Below are 27,282 nucleotides of genomic sequence, written 5' to 3'. Positions count from 1 at the left end.
ATTTTCAACTCTGGGGACCAATACAATCTTATTTTATTTTAGGATCACATCAAATTTCTTCAAAATGTAATACATATTTGTTTGCTTTGGAATGAATCATCACTGGGAAATGACGCAAATAAAAAAAAATGCGAGTTCAAACAGAGGGCAGCAATCATAAGTGCAATATTATTTACTAACAGCAGGTGGCAGCGATGGCTAAGGTTAATTCCATTGAGTAGTTGTGTGTCTCTAGAAAGCTCCAGAGCTTTTAATAGTTAAGTTTACACACTGCAAGTCATGTAAACGCAGTGATACCCGCCAGCATACTCGCAAAACAACGGAAGGACATTATCTATCGTCTTATTTGAGAGTAAAAACGCGATCATCGTTAAAAGGGGGCAGGGCAGAGGATTACATCACCGCCCACTTGCTAACGATATCTTGCGGCCTCCACTGTTTTGATTCACAGCTTCGACGGGAGGGGCAGAGATGGCGGAAGACGGCAAGTCCGGTTAACTACTTCAAGCTACCCTACTACTGCGGTAAAACTCCGTATTACAAAATAAAATATTGGAGTTATCGGGGAAACTGGCAGCTTTGTACGGTACTCGACTCCGCCTGGAGGAAATGGAGATATCGGCGGAGGGAGAGGCGGAGGAGCGCAGGTGAGGGACACCCGGGGCTGGTTTGTTTCCCGACTGACTGGCTAATGACCATGTTTATTCAAAGAGCAAAACTTGACACTGTATCACCAAGAATCCACTCGTTAACTAGTTAACGTTAAATAAAGACGACCAATAATGTTTTGGAGCGGCAGCAATCTCATTTGTGTGTTGACCATTGTAACGCTAATAATGTTTGGTAGCTATCCAGCTAACACTGGTGGATTACTGACGCTGGCGTGCTACAGGGGCTAGGCTAGGTTAACCTGGCTTGTCAGGGGTTGACAACACCATTAGCTGCGAGGCTTGTCAACTTGTCTAATACCAAAGGTCAACTAATTGACTAGCTAGCTAATTCTACAAGCTTGGTTGCAGTTAAGCTTTTTGTATGCACATTTGTTAGCTTCATGCTAGGGCGTTCACTACAGTTAGCGCTGACAATGCTAACTGTTAGCTAGCTATCACCTCGATAGTCTGTGCTAACAGCTAACGCTAGCTGTCAAATGAAGTTAACATATGGGAGTTGCCGCTATAATGTGCGGAATAATCATATACTATTAAAATCGGTTAAATTTCAACCATGATTCAGTTTAAAATATTGCCCAATTTAGCAAGCAACATGCCCTATTTTACACGAGCTGTCACCCGAGATAACACAACGCAGTTGTTGACAACACGATTACTGTGTAATGATTATAAGCAGTGTCAAGACAAATGCCTTGATGCTTCTCAAATGGAACGCACACACACACACACACACACAGACACACTTCATCAACTGACGCTTTTATCCAAAGCGATTCAAAATAACTCAGAAATAATCACATAGAAGTACATTAGCTTCAAATAGACTAAACTACAAAGTGCAACGTGTAGGTGCAATCTTTTTTCACACACTCAAGCAGCTAAACAGTTTATCCTTATCCTCAACAAACCTCCCTGAGCCTTGTAGAATTTCCATCCTTGATGTGACCGCACACAAACACCCTCACACACTAACCACTAAGTTGCATAAAACATCATGCTTTTGCAGTATGTGGAGAATGTTCTCTAACATTGAGCCTCCCTCTTTCCATGTTACATGATGTGATTTGATTAGTTAGCTCGGTAACTGAACTCGTGATGGTGTTCGTCACTGCTGCTCTTTATGAGAAAAAGGCTTGTATTCATACGTGTGCTATTGGTAGGTTTCAGAACCTTCACTTTTCACAAACTCTGCATCCACTTCTCTGCCTGACATCATGATTGTGAGTAAATAATGATAATGCGTATTGTGGGTGAGTCAGTTCCGCTACATGACTAAATCGTTCTTGCACAAAACAATTTTTTTTTTTTTTTTTTTGTATCTTGGATTTGATTAAGACCTTAATTGATTATTTTGATACAACAAATTATGTTTGGGTGCTAACATTTATATCTTATATTGCCTTTAAGCACACTGCACACACTATTTGCCAAAGTATAATATATTATAGTACATGCAGCAGATGACCTGTTCAATACTTCTACACTCATAGAATGCACGCTCAAGTGTGAGTGTCTTCTGATAACAACATATTTATTGGACCCGTTGCTACAGCAACAAGACTAGTTTTTAATAACATTCAGTTTGACTGCTACCTTAAAGGGAAACAGAGGAAGTCCTGGATTTGAGCCAGTGCTTATGGCTCTTAGAGAATGTGACCTGATATACTGTTTTGAAGTTAGAACAAGTTGTAACTTCCCTGCTAGGGAATCAATGGCAATTGGCTCCGTAGCAACCATTATTTGTGGATTGTAGTTTACGGTATTAACATTGAGATTTTAGGAAGGAAATTAAAACCTTTAAAACTTTGGATGCACACACATCTTAGCTCTTCTGAACATTTAATTTATAGAGAGTTAGGACAGTTTGTAGGCAGTCTGTTTTTTTGGCTTAGATGTATTGTTACTGCTAACATATTAAATGATAGTCAGCACTCCCAGTTAGTCACCGCGTTCAAGATTAAAGCTAGGTTACTTTAACTGCTGAGGACTTGATTTTTAATTTTGCGTAAAGTTTTTTTTTTGTTTGTGTGAGTAATGATTTGAACCCCGACACTGCTAACATCAGCACTTCTTAACCTCCTTCCTAAACTTCCTCCGTCACACTGTCTCACTCCTTTCTGCTGACCTGTTTACCTCACAGGAAGGAGCACTGGAAGCTACTCTCAAGCCTGAAGACCACAGTGGAGGGTCTTGTGTCCACCAACAATCCCAACGTGTGGTCACGTTACGGCGGCCTGCAGCGGCTCCACAAGGACATGAACAATATTCTGAGCCATAGACTGAAAAATGAGCAGGTCAGAACTCAGGATACCCGACTGATGACACTGTGCCTTTTTGAATTCATTTATTTGTTGTGAATCGACTACTGATCATTTTCTGATCAAGCTCTGAGAGATTTGCAGGTCAAAGTTAGCTTTTGTTAAACTTTCCTGTAAATCTGCAAGGAAGTCTGTTTGAACATTGAGGAGTACTTTGTTCTAGGTGTTTCCCATAACTCCACAAAAATTGTACAACAAACTGCAGTGTTCGTTTGCCCAGTATTTCCAGATTACCCATGTTACACCCTTAATATCACTTTCTTCTGTGGTGGAAATCTGATTGCAGATGCTAAAACAAATGCTACTGACAACATGCATACTTGCGTAATACACATAGTTAATGTATCCCTTCTCTTCATCAGCAAGCAAGTTTCTCACTTACCCACAAGTTGTCAGGAATGGGTGCAATGGGTTTTTATCACATGCTTTACCAGCATATAGAGTAATGTGTCTTACATTTTGGCAGTATAGTAAGAATCAGTTGACTTCCTGTAATACAGAGGAAAACCTTTCACTAAGTGATGCATTCCATATTGGCATATATTAAACTGGTATTCTTTGTAACTGGGCTATGCTGTTGTGTCTTGCAGGTGTACTACAAACAGAGAGACTATTGGCCATTTGTGTGGTGTGTTCGCTACATCAGCCCCCACCTCGCCTCACACGTTGAACAGGTATGATCACTGCTAGCTCCATGAAAGGTGTTTGGGTATGTCAACATTTTAAAATTTAAAATTGACATAAAATCTCTTAATATTGTCATGACAGGGAAGTTTGTGTGAACAAGTGCCTAAACATTGCTATCTTGCTCGAGGCTATGATTTTTTTCAGATTTTAATTGTAAATTTAATAGTGTAAGGTGAGCTTTCAGATTGTGAAATTACTTTGCAATACAGTTCTCATTGTGTTCCCAGAAAACCTTGGTAATTTGCCAATAAGAAATACAGTAGGTCTGGACGATATTGGACAAAAACTGATATTGTGATACTCAGAGAACATTTTTGGTTTTGTAGAAGAGTGCATCTACATACTGTAGAAGATACAAATTAAAACCAAAGCAAGTAAACGCTGTGACCATTCATCTGAAGGAATTTTGGAGAGGGTTGTTTTGTAGAAACTAGTTGGTTGACCAGCATGACACCATTGTATTCATTTAATACTATCAATCCAGGCTAAATGTGTAAAGTGTATGGCAATGACTGCATGGCCAGCTTGTTTGTTTGATAAATTGATCAGACCTGCATGTCACACGCACTAACAACAAACTCTGTGTGTCCAAGAACAATTAAATCAGTGTAAATTACTCTAGATCAGACACAGACTACTATGGTAGTTGGTTATGGCTATATTGTCTGCCATCTCTTAGTTTTGTGCTGATATGATTTCTTTTTTTAGTTCCACTCACTCTCACGCTCACTCTGTTTAGACTGTCAAGCCTATCATCTGCATCACACCTTGATGTCAGACCTGTCTCTTCACCACTTCCTCCCATTGCTTCTTTAGATGAACAAATGTATCATACAAACTCGGCTGCAAACTAACCGGATGTTTAGAGTTAAAAAAAAAAAAAAAGTTGGTCCAACATCCAACGAAACTGGTTCTCACGGCACAAAAATCAGTTTGAGACTGTTTATGTTCACAGAAATAGCATTTGTCATGTCCCTCTGCTTTTTGCACCCCTGTCACCCTCTTTCCCCATCTACCTCTTCCTTCACTATATGAACCTGTTTCACATTTCTTACTTTCTTTTGCACCCTGTGTGTCCGTTCACAGTTCAGTCACCTGGAGCCGGTGCTGAGCAGTGGGATGCAGAGTGCTGGGGAGAGCTACAAGGCCGAGCGTTGGCTCCTTCACAGCTTACAGGTTCACATGCTTTCTGCTCAGCTCCGACCCCTGCTCCGACATCTAGGGCATACACGTAAATACTATAATGGTGAGTTTTGATGTTCACAATGAGTCACATTAATGGTTCAGCTTAAAATAAAAGACAGTGATGTGAAGTGTAAACTAAAGTAAAAAGCAGCTAAAGAAATGTATTTTTGTTTTTTTTCTCTTTTCTTTGACTCTCTCTTCTCACTTTTTTTCTGTGTCTTCACTTATGTTCCACTAAATAATTATCTCTCTCGTCATTATCTCTTTGTCTCCCTCATTGTTTATCTCGCTCCTTCTCCCGTCCTGTCTCTGCCTATCAGATGATGCCTTTCTGCTAAGTGAGCCTCATGTGACCGCCATGTTCCAGTGTCTGGAAGCAGTGGAGCAGAATAACCCCAAACTGCTGGCCCAAGTAGACACAGTCGGGGTGGGTCTCGTGAAATGACCTCAGTAAAGTCTGTCTGATTTGCTGCATTTACAGCCGTTACCATTTTGTTGTAAATCTTTTGTTCATCTCTTTGTAATTATGTTTTGGTTCTTGACATTATATGATGTTCTTCTCTATTTTATTTAAAGTTGTGTATATTTATTGTCTTTCTGCTTTTGACAATTATGTGGTTATTTAACTGTCATCTGCTGTTAGACAGCCAATCAAAACTGAAAGTGACTTTAACTGAAAGGACATTTTTAAGGAGGACATTCGGGATGAGGCCTTCAAATATTTTATCCTCCCCTTTTTACCCTCCAGCTATCCCCTCTGAAGGGCCCACTATGTCTGGGCCTATTAAAGAGCCAGAGCCTGTGTGTGTTGCCCGGGGTTGGTGGGGCTTGGAGGAACGCGGACTCGGCTCCCAGAAGAGAATCTCTAAATCGCAGACTCACCACCTCTAACTGCTCCCTCCAAGAAGCAGTTGCCACTAGCAATAACTCAGGGAACACTACTGGAATCGGATCCCAAAACGGCAAAAGCACAAGTGAGGAAAGGGTGAAGAGTGTCAAGTGTATGTGGGGTTTGTTTATATTATGCTTTTATTGAGTATTTTCCCTTGATTCAACAGTTCTCATAAGGCTCAACTAAATGTGCTGAAATAATAAGGAAGGCAGACAGCTTGCAGGTGATCTGTTTGGGTTTCACTCGGGTAATTTGGGTCTCTATTACTTCACATTAAAGAGCCCTATCATACTCATTTTCAGCATCATATGTGTACTCTTGGGGTCTGCTAGATAGGTTTAAATGCTTTGATGTTAAAGCGCCGATATTAGGCTCATTTTCAGGTTCATAATTGTATTTTGAGGTTGTACCGTAATCTTTACATGGTTTCATTTTCAAAAAACACCATATTTTTGTTGTACTGCACATTGTTGCAGACCCTCATTTCACCCCTGTGTGTTTAGGTCTCCGTTTTAGCTACAGAGTGAGACATCTCACTCGTTTTAGCTCCAGAGTGAGATATCTCATTTCTATACTATCTTTGTTGGGAGTTGCACATGCGCAGTAGCTAGGTGAGATCCCATCAGCTAGATGACTTTCTCCAACTTTGGTTAGTACAAGGCAGGATTAGCTGGGAGACTTCTTCTAAACGAGGGCCACTTGTGGAATACCTGCAAAACAGGGACATGTAAGTTGTTCTTTTGTACATTATGGTGAACTAGTGTGTTGTAGCTGTGTTTTGCCATTGAGAACGAGCTAGCATGTGCTACAGTACTGGCGTTCTCAATCAGTGACATCACTAGTTGAGGAATTTCAAACAGGAATGTGTTTGAGGCATTTCAGGCAGTTGAGGAAAAAGTGCTGTCCGTGGGAGAGAGAGCTCCATTTGTTTTTTTCTTCATTCTTTTATATTATCTATTACATTCACCAAAAGATGGAGAACCGATACAAAAAGCATAATAGGGGCTCTTTAAGGAATTCCTTTCAGTATCATTAATTTGTATCAATCTTTGGCCTGTTGAAAATAAGTATAGGAGTTAATAAGCAGAATTCCCTTAGGTAGAAAATGGGTATTTATGACAACATGGACTTTGTTTCAATATTTTGCCACATCTGGGTTTCTGGTTGATTTTTTTTTTTTTTTTAGAAATTTTAGCAAACAGTTTCGTCTTTTACCCGACTTAATGTATTTGTCTCTATTTAGCAAAAGTTTGTAGTTGTTGTTGTTAGTCATGGGTGGCGGATGTTTGGGGATGACACTATAAATGCACTACAGTTTGTATGTGACTAGACGGATAATACTGTACAGAGGACTGATTGTTTGTGGACAAGGTCAGTTATTGAAAGCTTTCATTGCTCAATGTATTAAACTGGCTGTACTCACTAATATGGATAAAGCAGTTTTTGGAGTTTTTTCTTTTTCTAAAAGTATTTCAACATTGTTACTTTTTTGGATCTTTTTAGAAATCTGTAAGATAGGTGTTAGCAAGTGAAAGGGTGGAAATAACAGAAGCATGCCTGTTTTGTGTCTCCATCCATCTAACCTGATCTACTTGTTCTGTTACAGATACTACCTCTGCAGCCAGCAGGTCGGGAGCTCCCTGGATATGTGTGTCCCAGCCGGGGGAAAGCGAGCAAAGTGTTACACACAATCCTGGCCCTGTTGCCATCTCCTTCACAGAGTCTCCCTTGTCCACCACCTTTCAGCCTGAGGCCGGGGATTCTGGTGAAGGCGACTATGACGATGGTCCGGAGTACTTGGCTATTGGTAACCTCGGGCAACGCAGCCGCTGTGACTCTCGAAGCTCCACCCACAGCAGTGAGCAAGGTGTCCCTCTGGAGCAGTCACTGCAACAAAGTTCCCTAGCCCGGCCCCCACCCAGATGTTCATCTTTTTCAGAGGGCCAGAGGGGGCCGGAGCGGGGGTCCCGAGCACACACCCGCTCGTTTTCTGACACAGGCATCAATCAGAAACTCAAGAACGGTAAGAAACTTGGAGATAACTGTAGTTGTTGGTGCCGGACAAAAAGTGAATGTTCAAATTTGGTTGTGGGCTGCAACGTTGGGTGCCATTTTTGCATGCATTAGAGTTTTGTGCGGACTTGACTTTCTTTGAACATTGCTTTCTGCTGCCTGCATGTTTACAGATGAAAACATATTACGGTTTGCAGTACTTGTAGGAATCAGTTGAAATCTGCTTTCGTGGCATGGGATTTTTTTGGGGAAGAGTTTAATTGGGCTTACATTTGAATACTTTCCAGAATTCAATTGCTGTAGACTGTAGTGAGGCTTCATTTTCCTGCATATGATGGAAACATACCTGATTAATGATTCCTTTTTTGCACAATGTTTGCATATAACGAAGGTGTGATTCAGATGGGGGGTGTATCTGCATGGACTGTTTGTTTTGTAGCTCTGTGGCGCGGCCACACTTTTTTTTTTTTTTTTTTTTTTTGCAGAAAGCGCACACTTCCTGTCTAAAGGTTTTATACGCTTCCAAAGTAACATCTTTATTCTCTTTGCTCAGTATTTCCCCTTCTTGGCTTGAGATAACTTTCTGTCCTTCTGCTCTATCTCTCTCTTTTTACTGTTTATGCGAAGGAGTGGGCCACAGAAAAATCACCATAATAATAGAAGATCCGGTAGCAGGTTGGCAGTGCAGTTCAGCTGTGCTCCATCATTATACTCTCCATCCCTCTCATTTCAAATCTTGCCTTCAGCTCCTTCATACTGGTTTTGTTCTTTTAATGTTTTTTTTTTTTAAACTGTTTTGGTTTGTGTTACTCGGAACATATTGATGTGATGAGGCTATGATCCCTTTCAGTGTTGTTAGTTTTTGCTCATGCACACATTTTTCATGACCAAACAGTGTTTTGTGTATTATTTGTGTGAGTGTTATGGAAGTTATAAGTAAACTGTTTGTAAACATATTCATGTCATTATAGTTATGCTAATTTTGTCAAAGCAATTGTTTTTGTGTTGCATGTACATGATGTTACATAGAAGTGTTTCACTTCTGTGTCACTGATGTTTTTTCTGAGTCTGTACATCCCTAATTCAAGTCATTATACTGACAAAGGGTAGCAGTCATGTTTTGTTTCTGCATGTAATACAATGACCCATTTCCATACATTTTATTGATTGTTTTAACAAAAAAGAACAATAAAATCAGAATATCTTTTTATCTGAATGGTGATGCATGTTCATACATTTAAAATGATATAGTGTTTAATTTAATGGCTCTGGTATGTAGGTGATAAAATCCCTTAACATGTACTATTTGTCTCTTAGAATCAGCAGTTGAGGACTGCTGTATTAAGAACTACAGCCCTTTCTCACCTCAGCGCGAGGATGCCAGCACTCCCAGTTCCATGTACATGGAGTCTCGTGAGTTTTCTGTTTGCAATACTTTAAAATGTGCGTTTACAGTAATGTTGTAGCTACTGTTGCACATACAATGAGTGCATAACTGTAGGAAAAATGTTGCTCTAAACCTCAAAAGAAGATTTGAGCCAAAGAAAGTCTACAGCAGACTTGGGAGGAAGTTGGACAGGAAAGCTGACATGGAATGTTGACAAAAACAAATTTTTCAGTTCCTGATATTTGAATGTTGTGAGTAAGTCAGCCGGTCAATAAACGTGACACTCTGGACCCCAACAGGATGGTCATAAAAAGGTTGAATAGATGTGTGCATGTGTTATTGGAATTTTATGGTTTAGACAATAAAATAACCTGATAGCATGCAGTTAGCTTTTGGCAAGCCTAGAGCATTTTATTTAATTTTTATTAAGGTGCTTTTTGAGACTTTTTGAAAGCTTGAAAAGATGACATTACAAATCCAACAGAAACACACCTAAGTGGAGAGAATTCAATTGCAAATAAATGCAAATGCTGCGTAGTGATGTCATGTATTTAATGTGTTCATGTTTTGGTCTCTTCAGATGGGTCCCAGTACAGCAGCAGCGTTACAGACGGGATGTTCAGGAAGCCGTCAGAGGGTCAGAGCCTCATCAGCTACCTGTCGGAGCAGGACTTTGGCAGCTGTGCTGACCTTGAGAAGGTTAGCGACTATTTTAACAAATGTCTGACTGGTGGTTATTGATCAAGTAGTCCATCATAAATTCAGTCAATTAGTGAAAATATATCCAAAGCATGGGGCCCTGAGGAAAAATAAATTAATAAATTTGGTGTTATATTTTCAAGTCAATTGATTTCACCTACCAATCATGTTAGAGGAACGCAGAGCTTAAAGTTCTTGTGCCTGGTGCTGGATTTCTGGGGTATGACTATTTTAGAAAAATAATTACAAAAAAGTCCACATAGGATTTGGTTTTTTATGCGCTAGATTTAACCAATCATCGAACTTCCACCTACCAATGAAACGAGTTCTAGCCAATCAGATGCAAAGTAGGACGGGTCCTTGCCAAAATGTGAGCTTGCGGTATGGTCTCCGTGGTAACACGGCTAAATAAATGTTGCTACAGCTGTAGTTGAGAAAGGACAAATGGCGCTGGGCATGAATAAATAGACAGTTAAATAGAGGAAAAGAGGAAAAGGGTGGAAAACGGAGGCACCTGGCTGCAGCACATGTTCAAGGGAGATAGTGTACGGAAGCAACGGTAAGAAAGTGCTAGTCACAAAGCTTTCTTCCGTTCACTTTGTCATACGAGTACGTCACCGGCATTGACCGCTGCAACTGCCCCTTTGCGGTCAGTTATCATGTTTGTGATAAAAACGATACGTGTGTGCACGTTCATGGCGGGACACGATTTTCATTAACGATGGCCACTGTGTAAAATGTATTTAAAGTCCAAACTGCCTTTACAAAGCTGTCTGGAATCAGCATGGCCGTTATTTAAACATAATGGCCTTGTCCCAGTGTTTAGACGTCTAGTTATATGAAAAGCTAAACAAAGCAAAGTTGCAAAAGTGTACATACTGTAAAGGAAGTGTCAACATGGACAAAACCATGAATGTACTAGTTTGCTCCTCTGAGGATGACTTGGCCAAAGTAACATCTAGAAAGTTTTGTTTTTGCAATCCTTCAATGTAGGATTATAATATTCCTGCAACATGAAATTTACATTGACTCTTATTTATCCAAAACATTTTACTTCTTACAAATTATGACTTTTATTGTGTAGAAAGGGAGCATTTTGAAACATTACACTGTGGCACCCCCCCCCCCCTTTAAAAATTCCAGAACTCTGTGCCAAAATTTAGCATAACCTGTGAAAAATTGAAGGTTCAGCGTTGAACTTATTATGTTACATGACTGAAAAGATAGAATTAGTTTCCTCCTCTGATTGATCAATCAATCATTTTCTCTGTGCTCTGTAGGAGAATGCTCATTTCAGCATTTCAGAGTCCCTTATTGCTGCCATTGAGCTAATGAAGTACAACCTGCGGCGTCAGGAGGAGGAGGGCGAGGAGGACGGAGACAGCGACTGTGAGATTCAGCAGCTCAAACAGAAGATCCGCCTGCGGAGGCAGCTGATCCGACGCAGCCGCCTGCCACCCTGCGCAAACTACCAGCACCGTAAGACAACATTAGTAGTGGGGAGCTGTAAAATGGGAAAGTAGTCCCCTATACGAATCCATGATGTTGAATTTTCTTTTGCAAGGTTCTTTTCTTCATATAATTCTTAGTTGACTAAAAGAGTCACAGAGGACAGAGTAAGCCCCGCCCCCGTTCACTCACATACGGCTCCCAGCAACATGGAGAGACACAGCCGACAGCGCCGGTCCACACTTCTGAAATTTGTACAGTTTTAATTATTAACACAGCTGTATATTGTTAAGCATGAGAGGCAAACCTGTATTTGTACCAGGGTTTCCGCTAGTAAAACCGCTATTGTGGCGGGCACGCCAAAAAACAAAGAAGTTAGTCAATGACAATACAGACATTTCATATACACGACGTGTTTAACTCTGCTGACCTGCCGTTCAATCCCTGCTGGACTCATTCATAATGAGTCAGCCGTCGCTCTATGGGAAGCATGCGCACCCCCCCCCCCCCCCCCCCCCCCCCCCCCCCCCCCCCCCCCCCCTCTCCCTAGCTCATTAAGCAGTCTGTTACTGTTATTGAAAACAAGTGAAGGAGCTTTCCCAGAGATGTTTTTTTTTTTAATAATATATATATCCTAGGCTATGTATTTCAGATAATTTTTATTTAAATATGTATTGCAGCTGTATATTTTCAATCTGTGAAGGAAACCCTGTTTTTGCATTTAATTTAAATCCCAATCTGTTTTAATAAAAGAGCTTGTGAAACGTGGCTTTGACCTTAAAGTGAACATTTTGCCCGCTTTTGTAAAGAAACAAAAAAACAAAACAAATAGAGGTGTGTATGTATTGCCATTCAACCGACAAATACAGATATGATTTTTAGTCCTGGAATAGTAGATCTCTAGTGCACTATGGATGTGAAAGCAGTTATAAATGGCCTATAGGCTATGTGACAATAAAATTTGTTAAGGTTAAAATCAACAAATAATTGTGATTATTAATCGTGATCACAATATTGATCAAAATAATTGTGACCATCATTTTGGCCATAATCGTGCAGCCCTAATTCTAACAGTTATTAATAGCAGTCTGTCCTCTGGAGTAGTCCTTATGAATCTTAAACATGCAGTTAGTTGTGCTGCCTTTTATTTAAAAAAACATGTTGAATTTTGTCCTTTTTACTTCTGCGTCATTCTTTTGTTTTGTCTCGTCTCCTTTCTCTCCTGCAGTTTTCCACTCCACTGACAGCGGATGCTCCCGGAGGAGCTCTCAGGACTCCTGCGATGGCCTGTCTGATTCCGGCTCAGCTGAGGAGGTGGAGGAGTGTGAACTACGAGGTAGAGAGAGGGAATGAGGGAACACCAGGAAAGATTACAAACAGTACTTGTTTTTGAGTGTCACAATTGCCTTATAAAGTGTGACTAAACTTCCTAAACCAGGTATATGAATGCACATTTGCTGTATTTGTCAGTTCAGCTATAGTACCATCTTTTTACTTGATAATAGACGAGCCACACCAAAATATTCCCATATATACAGTACACAATATGTAGGAAGTCTCTGAAGAATTCATCAATGGTCTGCATAAATGAGTTTGTTTCAGTCATAATTGATAACTTCATCACTACATTTGCTTCATATTGCTCACTCAGCATGTCACGGTTCATGACCATAAACTTGGAAGTCTGAGTACAAATGTCACAGAATGATAGTCTGTAAAATGTTTTTATTAGTTTTGCTATTTATACAGACTTTAGTCATGTGAGTCATCATGATAATTTGATATGGATGTTTGGTCTGGAAAGCTTCTAGTATAGGTTCCAGTCAGTGTTCACAAAGTCATTTAGCAACATTTTTCTTCTGATTTAATTGGTTTGGATGCCAATTGCTCTTTTGTGTAACAAATAGTAACAGCAAGAGACTAATCACTTACATCTTACAAATATCTCAACATTTATTGCTTTGATACTGTGAACATGGATTGTGGGATTTCATATGTGCATGTACTTTTGTTTTGACTTTGATTGACTATTACTACACTTTTAAGTACTGCGGTTTGAGCAAACAAAGTTTGTTGTCTCTTGTAGCTGTATAACTGCATGAGTTCCACATGTACTGTGTCAGTGCAGTTTGCTTGGGACACTGACCTGCTGCTCTGTGAGGTGTTAAAATATTTGTGCTTTTGGTGACAGTTGTGTTGAGTTTTAGTTTCTGTCTCTCAGATGGCTGTGAGGGTCAGTCCCTGTTGGCGGTGTCTCAGAACGGCCTCTCCCTGTCACTCGCCTCCCTCTTCTCAGGTATCTGCAGGCTGCTCGGGTGGGCGAGGCTCCACAGCTACAATAAAGACAGTTTGCTGTTGCGGTGCTCCTCTGAGAGGAAGCTGATGGCTCCACTCCAAACTGAGAATTTCTTCCTTTAATTCCTCCTCTTAAACTAGATGGCATTTCAACTATTTACAGTTAATGGCTTATTTCTGGTCTTTACATAATCATACTTAATGATTCCGTTCAAATCTTCCAGTGATCTCACAGTAAGTTAATGACTTGACTTTAGGGAATCAACCTCAACAATACTCAAACTATCTACTTTCCAACTTACTAACGTCAACTTATGGATATAGATTTTTATCTCTTAGGAAATCCATGGACTGGCAGCTTCCACTTTTGATTCTGCATGGCTGTATGTACTTGCACTTGCTGTCATGCAGTACCAGCCTGAAGGAAGTACTACACTATGCAAAGGCATAACTAAAGGATCTTTTTCTAACATTAACAACTAGTAACAAAAGTATGCCTTGTTTTACTTTGTTGGCCGTGTTAAGATAAATGGCTCTCAGTATCTTACAAAACTTCAGGTCGTACTGCAGGTTCTCAGTTTGGAGTCAAGCCAGCTGCCTCCTTCTCACCTCAGCTGAATAGTGCTCTTGGCGGTTTGTGTTAGTGCTTGTTGTTCAGTGCTTCAGGATTATGTTGGACAAATGTGCCTGTACCTGTTGAGTTTAGGGAGTCTCTTGGGAGGAGATGAGCGACTTAAGAAGCGTTTTTTTTTTTTTTTGGCAACTAACTATTCCTTTATCCATCCCCTCCATTATTCATTATCTTAAAAGCGACTCCAGTCAGAATGAGGTGTGATTTCTGTCATATACACATCCTTTTCACCTTGTTTCTTTTTAAAAGTTTGAAGTACCCAATATTGATTGTCTCTTTTGTGACATTCTATATCATAAAGCATATTTTAGTACTAGCAAAGTGATAATTTGATCGAGGGCACAGGCTGTTTTGTCTGAGGCCCATTATGAACATGACTGCTCCTAAAAACGACAATATATCAATATAATATCAAATTTTGATACAGTAACATTTTTGTGCTTTCCTGGACCACATAACTGGTCATATTTTTTTGAACAACAAATGCATGTATCTATCCTAAAAATCCCAAATTATTTAATCTTAATTGCATCCCTTAAACAAAATATCTTACCCTAATTTAACCAAAATCCTTAAACCTAATCAGAATCCAAAAGAATAATCATATGTGTGATTACATTTTAGTAGTGATGAACATTTTATTTTGGTAGTACTGTAACAGAAAATCTGCTGTCATAGGGTTTACGTGATGTGAGTCAATCACCATGCCTGTGCTTTCTGCTTCTACCGCTGCTAAACATCATCCTGTGCTTGTAGTTTTACTTTGCAGTAGTTCAACTGTAAGCACATATAATATTAAGCTGGACATTTTATGAGATTTACAACAGATCTTTTGTTTTGTTCAAACAAGAATTCATTCCTAATAAAGCTTACTGCAACGTTTTTGCTTACATATTGTTTGTGAAGTGTTACTATAAAATGTGGCAGCAAGGCTCTACTTTTGAAACATTCTGGCTTTCCTGCATGCTACCTGCTAAATTGTATTTAAAACTCTCTCACTCTATCTCTAAACGTTAAACCCTGCTTAGCTGTAGTAACAGTAGCAAATAGTGTCATGGAAAGAAGTTAACACGATCCACCAGGCAACTGCTGGTACTGTACAAGTAGTTTTTATTTATAACCAAATGTAGCCATCATCTGACTGTTATTTTCAATTCTACAAATCTTAAAAGTTTAGCTGCCTGGTGGATAAAAATGCGTATAACTGGTGCACTGCTTATTAGTGGTCAAATCTCTTTTATTTCACTGGTCCTTATTGTCTCCCAGATGCAGACATTAAGCGCAGGATAAGCTCCAGCAGCAGGTCGTTTCTCAGCTCAGAGTCCATGTAAGTTACACAGCCTCATTATTCCTCTTAATGATAAATTTCATTTTTCTGAATCTCAATAGATGAATGCTGTTGAATTTTATTTGAATTATTCACAGAAAAAACACATTGGTTAAAAAAAAAAACTCTGGGACTCATTCATTTTAATGGTAATATGAACCACAGGGGGGATTTTATGACAGCACTGTGGATTAGCGGCAACCTAAAAAAATGTATGCATAACATATTTTTGTGTATTTTCAGCTCTCCATCTTTCCTCCAGTCTAACTCGGCTGAGTCAGTAGCCATGGGTTTACTCCGGCAATTTGAGGGCATGCAGCTTCCTGCAGCCTCGGAGCTTGACTGGCTGGTCCCAGAACATGACGCTCCACAGAAGGTGTAACGTCTTTGAGCAGTTCTTTGCAGAATAGCGGTTCTCCGCACTTGGCACTCAACACGCAACAATGGACGTTTAATAACTTATTTGCTGTTTCCTAGCTGCTGCCCATCCCTGATTCTCTGCCGATCTCGCCTGATGATGGCGAACACGCTGACATCTACAAGCTGAGGATTCGGGTCAGAGGCAACCTGGAGTGGGCACCGCCGCGACCACAGATCATCTTCAACATTCATTCCCCCCCCAAGTGAGTCCACACCAGGTTTTCCCTGCCCTTATAGACTTTCTCACTTTTTTTCTTCCTTCCGTATATTTTAAAATACATTTGTTGTCATCTTTTTCATGACACACTCAGCTAGTTATTTCTCGTTTGGAATACGATCTTGTATTTTACGCATATAGTTCACTGAAAGTGTTTCTGAAAACATTTTAAGCGAGACATAGGTCATACAGTTGCTGAATCTGTCAGTGGTTTAGATCGACAAAGTTCCGTTTGAAAGATTTTTGTCAGATTTTGAGAGGCTTTTGTCACGCTCATCCCGCTCGTCATTTCCGGTATGTGTTTTGACATAAGTGCACTGATTCGCTAGTCAAGTGCTAGCACTCCACCAATCAGATTGGTCATTGAGTCCGACTGCCCACTGGCCGATTCAACAAGTCAAATCAGCCCACTTTAAAGGTGCTCTTAAGCGATTTTTGGGTGACATTACTTCTTGTTAACGTTAGAAGTATTTTCAAACAAAACAAGACTAGCTTGCCCCTCCCTCATCCCGTCCCCTCCCCCTCCCTTCTGTGTTTTCGCACACTAATCCCCCAACCCCCACCCCCGAGTCCTTCTTGTTGGTTATTGGCTGGAACGCTGGAACACTCTTAGCGTTTGCTTGGTGGTGCAGGTGGGCAGAGTTTGTCTTTGTTGCTGTTTGTAGATCCTGGGCTGTCTACAGAGACCACGTTGTTTTTACAGTGCGTTCTTGGGACAGGCAGCTTGTGGATAGTGAGGAGATGTTTGCTGTATGTGACATCAAATGTTCTTTAAAGCCGACGGCTCCTCCAACTGCCAACGCCATGCAACACACCAAACAGACTCGAGTCACGGACCTCGCCAGACTGTCAGACGGCCCATAATCGGGTTGGTTTGTCAGGGCCTTAAAATGTGTGTTTCTTATACGTTTTCTTCCCCTGTTAGGAGGAAGATAGTTGTGGCTAAACAGAACTACCGCTGCGCTGGCTGTGGCACCCGCATCGACCCAGGTATGACCACCTAGCTGCAGAAATACTTGATTTAAGTTTTAACATGCATTTGGAGATATTTCAATAAATCAAACTGTATCAAAAACTACATATCTATTTATATTCACAATTTCAGTTCTTGTTTTTAATTTATTTCACAAGTGCAACTATAACACTTTTTTTGCGCTTGATAAGCTGGCTGAAAACTTTTCCTGCAGCAGTTCCCCTTTATATACAAAAATTATGCTTTTTACTGTTTGTTATCTGACACAAAATCATTCCATATGCGTACCTCTATCCCACTTGTTTCTCTCCTGTCTGTCCACAATTAAGATTATATCAAGCGACTGCGTTACTGTGAATACCTCGGCCGTTACTTCTGCCAGTGTTGCCATGAGAATGCGCAGGCGGTGGTTCCCGGCCGAGTGCTGAGGAAGTGGGACTTCAGCAAGTACTATGTCAGCAATTTTGCCCGGGACCTGCTGAGCAAGATCACTGGAGACCCACTGTTCAACCCCAGTGACATAAACAGTGGCCTGTACAAGAAGATCAAAGCTCTGGAGACTGTCAGGGTAAGCACAGAGGCAGCAGCGGGATGGGAAATGAGGCATTTCTTTGTTTCTTTCTTTTTTTTTACCAGTAACTAGTGGTATCCCCCCCTATATTAACCATTAGGGGTGTGCAAAAAAGATTTATTCATATTCAAATCGCAAGTTAAAATCTGTTCATAGAATTCCAAAAATCAATTCATATTTTTGTACACCAGAGGCCAAAGGTTTGGTTAAACCTTCTCATTTAATGCGTTTCTTTTATTTTCATGACTATTTACGTTGTAGATTCTCACTGAAGGCATCTAAACTATGAATGAACACATATGGAATTATGTACCTAACAACAAAAGTCTGAAAAAACTCTTAAATAGGTCTTTAAGATTCCTCAAAGTAGCCCTTTAGGATAGGGCTGCAAACCATTGGTGTTCTCTCAATGAGCTTTTATGAGGTGGTCACCTGAAATGGTTTTCACTTCAGGTGGGCCTTGTCAGGGTTAATTAGTGGACTTTCTTGCCTTATTAAATGGGGTTGGGACCATTAGTTGTGTTGTGCAGAAGTCAGGTTGATACACATACAACAGCCATATTAGAAAACTGTTAAAATTCCTATTATGGCAATAACCAATCAGCTAAGTAAAGAGAAACTAGTGGCAATCATTACTTTAAGAAATTAAGGTCAGTCGGTCTGGAACATTGCAAAAACTTTGAATGTGTCCCCAAATGCAGTCACAAAAACCATCAAGTGCTACAACAAAACTGGCTCACATGAGGACCGCCCCAGAAAAGGAAGACCAAGAGTCACCTCTGCTGCTGAGGAAAAGTTTATCTGAGTCCCCAGCCTCAGAAATCGAAAGTTAACAGCAGCTCAGATTAGAGACCAGATGAATACCACACAGAGTTCTAGCAGCAGACACATCTCTAGAACAACTGTTAAGAGGAGACTGCACGAATCAGGCCTTCATGGTCAAATGGCAGCAAGGAAACCACTGCTAAGGAGAGGCAACAAGCAGAAGAGATTTGTTTGGGCCAAGAAACACAAGGAAGGGACATTAGACCAGTGGAAATCTGTGCTTCGGTCTGATGAGTCCAAATTTGAGATCTTTGGTTCCAACCGCCGTGTCTTTTTGCAAAGCAGAAAAGGTGGCCGGATGGATTCTACATGCCTGGTTCCCACCGTGAAGCATGGAGGAGGAGGTGTGATGGTGTGGGGGTGCTTTGATGGTGACACTGTTAGGGATTTATTCCAAATTGAAGACATACTGAACCAGCATGGCTACCACAGCATCCTGCAGCGGGCTGCCATCCCATCCGGTTTGCATTTAGTTGGAACATCATTTATTTTTCAACAGTACAATGACCCCAAACACACCTCCAGGTTATTTGACCAAGAAGGAGAGTGATGGAGTGCTGCGCCAGATGACCTGGGCTCCATAGTCAACGGACCTGAACCCAATCGAGATGGTTTGGGGAAAGCTTGACCGCAGAGTGAAGGCAAAAGGGCCAACAAGTGCTGAGCATCTCTGGGAAGTCCTTCAAGACTGTTGGGAAACCATTTCAGGTGACTACCTCTTGAAGCTCATCAATAGATAGCCAAGAGTGTGCAAAGCTGTCATCAGAGCAAAGGGGGGCTACTTCGAAGAAACTAGACTATAAGACATGTTTATTATTATTTCACACTTTTTTGTTAAGTACATAATTCCATATGTGTTCCTTTATAGATTGGATGCCTTCAGTGAGAATCTGAAGTATAAATAGTCATACAAATAAAGGAAATTCATTGAATGAGAAATATAACCAAACTTTTGGCCTCTACTGTACGTTTACTGCAATCACACGATAGATAGATAGATGGATGCATAGGTCCCAGTAGCTTATAGACCTTACATACACAACATGCTCATACATCATAACAGGATGTTAAAATAACAAACAAATCCACGTGTATGATATCGATATATACATACATACATACATACATACATACATACATACTGTGAATCTATTTTTTTTATCGAAATCATTTTTGAATACAAAATCGATATTGAAGAGTGAGCCTAAAAATCGCAATTGAATCGTAAACCCCTAATAACCATGATGTTTCTAAAGCTTTGTTAAAAATAGCTAAACAGCCAATGAGGAATGTCTTTTAATTGTAAAATAGCAAACTTTTGACAGATTTTGCTGCTTAAAATGCACCACAGCGCCATTTATGTTCTTGACATCAAACAGTTATGTGATACTGAAAAAGGTACACTCCTTTGTACATGATTAGGCAGAACATTTTTGTGGAGAGAGATAAAATGGCACAGAATATTTTTTTTTTAAAGGTGTATCAAGGCACACCTACTGGAAAATAGAAAGAGGTGAAATTTGATGCTTGTGCACATAAGCCAGCTGGCAGGGACACTGGCTATTCAACATTTAACAGCACAGATGCTGAAACTGGAACTTGGCCTTCTTGTTCCTTCTGTTACCATGTATTAAACTGTGTGGTTGTGTGATTTTGTTAGTCTATGTAACAAGTAACAAGATCATGTTTTCTCCTATGTGGTATTGTTTAGATTTTGAGGGTGCAGCTGTTTCATATGAAGAATCTCTTCAAGACTTGCCGCTTTGCTAAACAGTAAGAATTATTCACTTGTTTTAGTTTCACAGTTCTAAGAACAAAATTATTATAATTAACTATTCTCCCTGCACAAACAGTCATATTGTGTGTGTGTGTGTGTGCGCGTCTGTGTCCTTCCCTCCCAGGGTGCTGGACCAATTTGACAGCCTGCCAGGTCACCTCACAGAGGACCTTCACCTCTTCTCCCTCAGTGACCTCACTGCTGTGCGCAACGGGGAACTGGCTCCCCGAATGAAAGAGCTGCTTAAACTTGGTACCATGCACGTAGCTGGCTGTGTGGTAAGAAAACCATGTGCCTTCTCTTTCAACGTGGACAGTTTGTCTAGTTCATTTATTGCACTGATAAAACACACAAGATTTTATATGTAGTGGGCTATCATACAGTATGAGAAACTGTTGTTGTTGTTGTTGTAATGTCAGCAAATAACCCTAGGTTCCTATCTTAATCAAATGTCGTTTTTTTCTGAATCTTTTTTCTTTCTCCTTCAGCTGTGCCAGGCGAAAGGCTTCGTGTGCGAGTTTTGCGGCAACGACAAAGACATCATCTTTCCTTTCCAGCTGAACAAGTGCCAGCGCTGCGAAGGTGAGCCCTCTCTGCTGGTGGCAGGCCTGGGCGGCCTAATAGCCCTCCGCCCCTTTCCACTTACTTGGAAAAACTGGAAGATCCCCAAACCTCGTAGACTGGCAAGGGCCCTCTCTAAAGACAGGAGAGAGGGGGAGGGAGGGGAGGATGGTTTAGAGCTAGGTGAGGATCAGGGGGTCAAGAGCGGAATGCAAGAGGAAAGGGGTGACATAACAGGGGAGAGACAGGGAAGAGGAGAAACATATCAAGCTTTTGCTCCTGGAAAATTGGTGAAAGCTTTCTCCATGAGTAAAGGCGACAAGGATACGCAGGAGATGACAGGAGGGACAGAGTCAGGGAGGGGGCAAGAGATAAAGTGTGAAGTTGGAGAAGAGAGAGGAAAGGGTCAACATGGGGTAGAATATATCAAAGAAATTGCAAAGAGTAAGGAAAGCGAAAACGTGCATGCGAGAAGGGAAAAGTTGAACTTATTAAAGGTTCTTCACATAGACAGACTGAAGAAGAACATCTCACAAGGAGAAGAAAGAGGTAGTGACAGTGAAACATACAGCAGCAATGAAAGTCTAGATGTTGGACAAGAGAGGAAAGGACGTTGGAAGGTATCAGGGTTAGGGAGTCTTGCCAAGGGTTTCTCAAAATCAGAGATAGAGTATGAAGGGAAGACGGAAGTGAAAGAGGAAGAGTCTAAAGAGAAAGAAACAGGGTTTGAGGAGGAAGGAAAAGCCAGCAAGCAGGCCGAGGAGATTGATGACATTTCAGACAAGAGCCAAACGGAGGCAGCAGAGAGAGAGAACTCTGGTGCAGAAAACGTTGAGAAACGTACACTTATGAATTTGTTAAAACCCCATCAGCTTTCAGCTGTTTCCTCTAGACGGAAGAGCAACGCAGAGGAGAATAGAAGTAGGGAGAGTGATGGGAAAGGAGAGCTGTGTACAGAGGAAGGTCAACCTAAACCAGCCTTTATAACCCGAACTAACTGGAGAGGTCGTAAAACCCGCGAAGCCAGGAGAGAAAAGAGAGGCAGGAAGATAAGGGAAGGGACAGAAAAGGAAGGCAAGGCAGAAGGTGGACAGAGTGCAAAGGCAAATGACGTAGATCATTGTATTGAGAGAGGTGGAGGACAAGACTAAGAGCAATATAAGGCTAGATACAGTATTTCAAGCTGCTAAGGAATGGCGTATCCTTAAATGATCAGACCAAGTCCCATTAGAATCAGCCGACTTACAGTACACTTGCTGTACAAACTCACTATTTGATGGATCTGCTGGATAAAACAGTTACTTTTGTCTAGATATTAATGACTGACTGATGACCGTCTGAGGGCTTTAGAATTAGTGAACCTCTTCTAATCATAAAGTAAATATAGTTTTTATTTTATTTGTAGGTTTAAATACTTTTTATTTAAATCCACTCTTGTTTTGCCTGTTTTTGGCGTTTTTTATAGTCTGTAAATTTCACATACTTGTATGGCTGCACCTACAATCCTGAACATTTTGGCAGATTTGACTTTGTTGTTCACTGACTTAACATGTTAAATCTTGTTCGTTTTGCCCTGCCAAGTACCAAACCACTAAAACGTATTTCTGGACTTGCAAAAGTGTCCAGCAGTGCAAAAGTGCAGCATTCTTGATTATTCAAGACACTACAGTGACTTCCTCCTGGCTGTAGCTTCATATTTAGCAGACAGATATGAGAGTGGTACTGTTCTTTTTGTCTTACTCTCTATTTCCACCAGTATTTTACTGTTACAGAATATTAAACTTTGCTCGATCAGAGGAATTGTGCTGTCCTACCTCTATATTTCTACCTCACTTTAATCTGACTTTTCACCACCTTTCAACCGCCTTGTGGTTTGAAACATTTCATACACTTCTTCTTATTCTTCTAATCTCATTTGGCACGTTTTGGCAAGTCCTTTGCACTAAAGTGGTGTTGGTATTTCTTTGCTTTGGTTCTGGTGTTTGTGCAGTTGCACAACTGATAAAGGGTAGATGATCTGGCAGCTATTTGGTGGGGGATGTATTTTGACTTTGATCCCAGAAGTGTTTAGTAGCTTTATGGCTGATAACTGAAGCTGTCATCGGTGGTTTAGTTCCCTTCTCTTTGGCTCTGAGCTCTCTACTGCTTTTGTCTCGGCTACAGGAGTGACAAATCATAGGAAAGTGGTGTGTTACTCATAAACGTCTTAGTGTACTTTGGTCATGAATCCGTGTGAGCCAATGGACACTACTTCGGCTTATTTTAAAACTCAGTTCATGTGAAATGTGTTAAATCAGTGTTACATTTAAATGTAGAGTTTCTTCAGTTTAGAGGAAATGTTGCCTGTTATTTTAAGCCATTTTGTTTTTTTGAAGGAAGAATGTCTTATTGTGAGGGGACTACATGTGTTTAAGCATGCATGTGCAATTCATTCTTTTAGTTGCTATTATTTAAGCTTCATCTTTTGTAAACATGAAATAAACACCATTTCTTTAAGTTGAGTTGCCTTTCATTTGATCTTATCTTTCAGTATATATTTTTTGGAAACCAAATAATTTCAGTGAAATCATTGCAGTCTTAATTATCCATTAAGACATTGAAGAGTTTGAAGTTACTGTGGTGGAAGAATAGGTTTAGAACTAGTTTAGGGTGGGGTGTGTGTCTCCGAGTTTATCAGCCATCTAACATACCTGCTTCCTCCTCCCTTCTGCCATGCTGCCTGTAACGTCTGCGTCTTATATACTCCCCTGCCTCCGTCGGGTCTGATTGTGATTGGCTGTTCTGTTGAAACATCACTTCTCATCTTCAGCAAACTGGTTGAACTGGTTTAACGTTTACACAGCCTTGTGTGGTGTAGCCAAAGGGAGCGCCTCTCTGTGAATACTGTTAAACTTCCTTAGTGATGTAAATGCTTCAAAGTTTTTAATCCCTGACTCCTGTTTCTTATGATGTTCCCCCCCCCCCCCCCCCCCCCCCCCCCCCCCCCCCCCCCCCCCCCCCCCCCCCCCCCCTTTACAGAATGTCATGCCTGTTACCATCGCAGCTGCTTCCGGGCGGGTAAAGACTGTCCTCGATGTCAGCGGCTGGCAGAGCGGAGAGAAAGGATGGCGCGCAAAAACATGGAGGAACAAGAAGACGAGGGAGGTGGGCCCTAGTGATGCTCACAGAAAAAATCTCTAAGACAAAAGAAGAGCACAATGCAACCCTGATGGTAGTCACGACCGCCTCTTTCCGTTCCAGTTTGCTCAGACCTGAGTGACAATACAGCAAACAAATGTTTTGATCTCTAGAGATTGCCAGGTTTGCGGGTTTTTACTACATCCGGGCATCAGTTGTTTTTGTAAAATCTGTTGATTTAAATGCATTTAGTGTAAGCTTAAACCCCTTTCACACAGGCACTTTGCTCTGTAAATTGTGAGTTGATAGGAGTCGATTTTCTGTGAAAATGTTGTGACTTTTACGGAGAAATTGCCCCGGCGTTGCAAATTTCTGATCAGAATTTCCTAGAGGGAACATGGCTTTAAGAATATTCCAACATTTTAAGAAACTTTATGACTTTGGTGACTACTAGTGGCAGTGTCAAAAAAGAAATTGTGACAGAAGTGTGCAAAAAGGGCTTGAGATTTACTAAATGTCAAGGCACTTTGTTCCTCTCTGGTAAAACTAATATATTTAGAATTTAAGAAGATCAGGAAAACTAGTATTTAAAACGAGTATTCTAACCAGGTTTGATATTTCTCCTTGCTACAATTGCAGATTCTGGCAACTGCTTCAACTCTGTTAATTTAATTGGCAACTGGCTTAGCTGAAGCTTTCTTTAGTGATCTAAAATAGCAGGATCTATTTAAATTTTTTTATTTGAAATTATGAAAGATACTTAACTAATCCTTTAATTTCCCTGCTCCTTACTGTCCTGTTTTAAGTTTTTAGCAACGCTTATGTGCCTCTGGGACCAATGAACTTAGACTGGTAGAGCTAGTGGAGTTACATTGGAAAGTTGAGTTTATAGAACTGGACTTTGAAATATTTTAAAATAAAACCGCAAATGCTCCAGGTGTGTGAGTGTGTGTGTGTGTGTGTGTGTGTGCGCGCGCACGGGTGTGTTTGAGAGCGAGAGAGTACAAATAGTTTGCACCAGCCTATTCAGCACTTGTTTTTTAACGTTGGAATAATAGTTGAGTTAATTGCACTGTTCTCTCTGCTGCTGTTGGGGTGGGTGGGGTTGGGACGTCACTCTTTGGGCATTTTATTTTATGTTTGTTGTAAGAACATGAATCGGCACTGTAAAATGTTTCTTTTATGAAGCTCCTGTCACCTGGGTTGCACTACAATGTAAAGGGTTTCAGTCCAAAATAAAAGAGGCACAATTTACTGAATAACTCTCAACATGCAGCAAAATAATTCTCAAAATGCGCTAATCACCTCTTGTAATCAAATTCTTCATACTTAAATGGGGTTTCTCCTCCAGAAGATCTTAGTTTACAGGGATTCACAACCTTATTGGCACTTTAAAGAATATTAGGTTCTTGGAAAATATGTAGCTGGACCCAGCAGCTGGTTTGCTTATGTTAGCATAGCATAGAGACTGAAAACCACTTGTCTAGTATACATTTTAAAGACTTCACTTGTTACGGCTTAACTGGACTTTATTTTTATTTTTCTTGAGGCGGGCTTTACTAGTAGGGTCTAATCTGTTTAGCGGCCACGTAGAGTTATATTAACCACCAGAGTATGTTGGGGGGAAAAACAATCTAGTTAATGTCATAGTTGATAAGTAGAAAGTTGTGGGAAAATAAATATGCAACCCTTCCATTTTTATCAAAACATTTACCCTGGATTTCAGTCCCAAATAAGATTTAATCATACTTTTTTTATTTTTTATTTTTGTGTGTATCAATCTATTAATGGATAAGTCTCCAGAGTACTTATACCCTCATCAACAGGTTTTGCTTTATGTGTACGATCCCTCACGAGGTAAACAATCCCGAGACATTGCTTAAAGCAAATCATGTGATGTTTATTTCTCTACGGCCTCACGGATTAGTATTAAAGAGATGAGCCGCCCCTGTGTGTTTAGTTCGAATCGGGCAGTTTTTAAAGAAAACACTGAACTCTTCAGCTCGCAGCTCCTAAACGAAGTGACTGATCAACTCCACTGAAAAGCCTCAGCACAGCAGATGGTTTGTTTTTGGACTGCTTTTAATATGGAGGCGTGCGGTGATTTAAAGTGCACTACAGATTAAAGTATCTATTATTGAAAAAAAAAAAAGGTATTATAATTATTGGTTGTGTGAATTTGTCTTTTTTTCTGAAAGTATGTTGACAATAAAATACTGGCCAGACTGTTGATGAGGGCTGTTTTTCAGTCAAAAATCTTAGCTAATTAAACTGAAGTAGGGCTGCAATTAACAATTCTTTTCTATTCTCTTATAATCTGTTTTAGTTCAAATTCTCTCTTCTTTTCATTCTGTTTCTCTTCCAAAAGAGAATTTAATTCATTTTAATTTAGATGTAGAAATTTGCCAGCTACTGGAACCACTGGGTGTTTGGACATACATTTTGTTCACAAAGGTACATTTTCACTTGTCTCTTTATACGATTAAATTACTCCATTGGTTTGTCACAACGCATGTATGTAGTGCGTACCACACTATATGTACTAAGTTCAAGTACTTGGTAAACATTAAGTTTTATAGGCTAAAATCCTTTCTGATATTTCTGATGATGGTATTAGAAAGTACTAAATTTACCTTGCGGGAACCTGTGGGTAACTTGTGAGGAAAGGAAAATGTAGTGACATAAAAAGTAAGAAAATGTGCCTCTGAAAATGGAAATACTCAAATACGGTACCTCAAAACTCCAACCATCAATCAATGGCACCATCTAGTGGATATATGACAATATTTCAATAGAACTTCAACCTCAAACATTTTTTATTCATCATTAACTAAGGAATAAATGGCTTAAACATTATAAAAACTAATTGAAAGGAAATCAAAGTTTGCTTCTATCTGCTAAATGTTTATAGTGGCTTGTTAAAGAAATCACTTCTTTTTTTAAAGGTTGTAGCCTTGTCACTATTAAACATGGTTATAGCACACATTTAGTTCCCTCATTAAAACTAGTGTGTTAGTGTATTTTAATAGAAACCTCAAACAAATGAAAGAAGATCACAAACTCCTATCTTAATTTGCAGTATTCCAATCGTTTTTAGACCTGCACCTTCACTATTATTTTGAACAACTACTTGCCCCGTAACATTTGATCCTCACACTTACTGTAAATACATAAAATGGACAAAACATGCACACATATACATATTGTTGCATTTAGATCTAGGTCACTAACACACCTAGGACAGCACAGGACTTGTTGTTCCACACC

General features: G+C 40.2%; 1 protein-coding gene across 5 annotated transcripts; it reads left to right on the top strand.

The window, feature by feature from the left end:
• The first annotated feature begins 255 nt into the window (after positions 1–255).
• rubcn (rubicon autophagy regulator) lies at positions 256–24,747 on the top strand. Of its 5 annotated transcripts, none has more exons than XM_034880649.1 (22): positions 256–647; positions 2,812–2,965; positions 3,580–3,663; positions 4,763–4,922; positions 5,182–5,288; positions 5,610–5,862; positions 7,360–7,776; positions 8,394–8,441; positions 9,084–9,179; positions 9,734–9,852; positions 11,133–11,331; positions 12,530–12,637; positions 13,523–13,597; positions 15,494–15,554; positions 15,798–15,930; positions 16,032–16,177; positions 17,117–17,181; positions 17,494–17,732; positions 20,272–20,333; positions 20,462–20,615; positions 20,826–20,919; positions 23,917–24,747. In XM_034880649.1, exons 1-22 carry the CDS (start codon positions 610–612, stop codon positions 24,051–24,053), a joined length of 2,949 nt encoding a protein of 982 aa, XP_034736540.1. In that variant the 5' UTR covers positions 256–609; the 3' UTR covers positions 24,054–24,747. The 5 variants fall into 5 exon arrangements, with proteins under 5 accessions (XP_034736540.1, XP_034736545.1, XP_034736541.1 ...); XM_034880650.1 differs by having other exon boundaries at positions 257–647; positions 5,610–5,835; XM_034880654.1 differs by lacking the exon at positions 13,523–13,597.
• The last annotated feature ends 2,535 nt before the right edge of the window (positions 24,748–27,282 follow it).

This window comes from Etheostoma cragini, chromosome 9, assembly GCF_013103735.1.
Source record: "Etheostoma cragini isolate CJK2018 chromosome 9, CSU_Ecrag_1.0, whole genome shotgun sequence".
NCBI classification, from domain to species: Eukaryota; Metazoa; Chordata; class Actinopteri; order Perciformes; family Percidae; genus Etheostoma; species Etheostoma cragini.
This window is presented reverse-complemented; position numbering and strand designations above follow the sequence as displayed.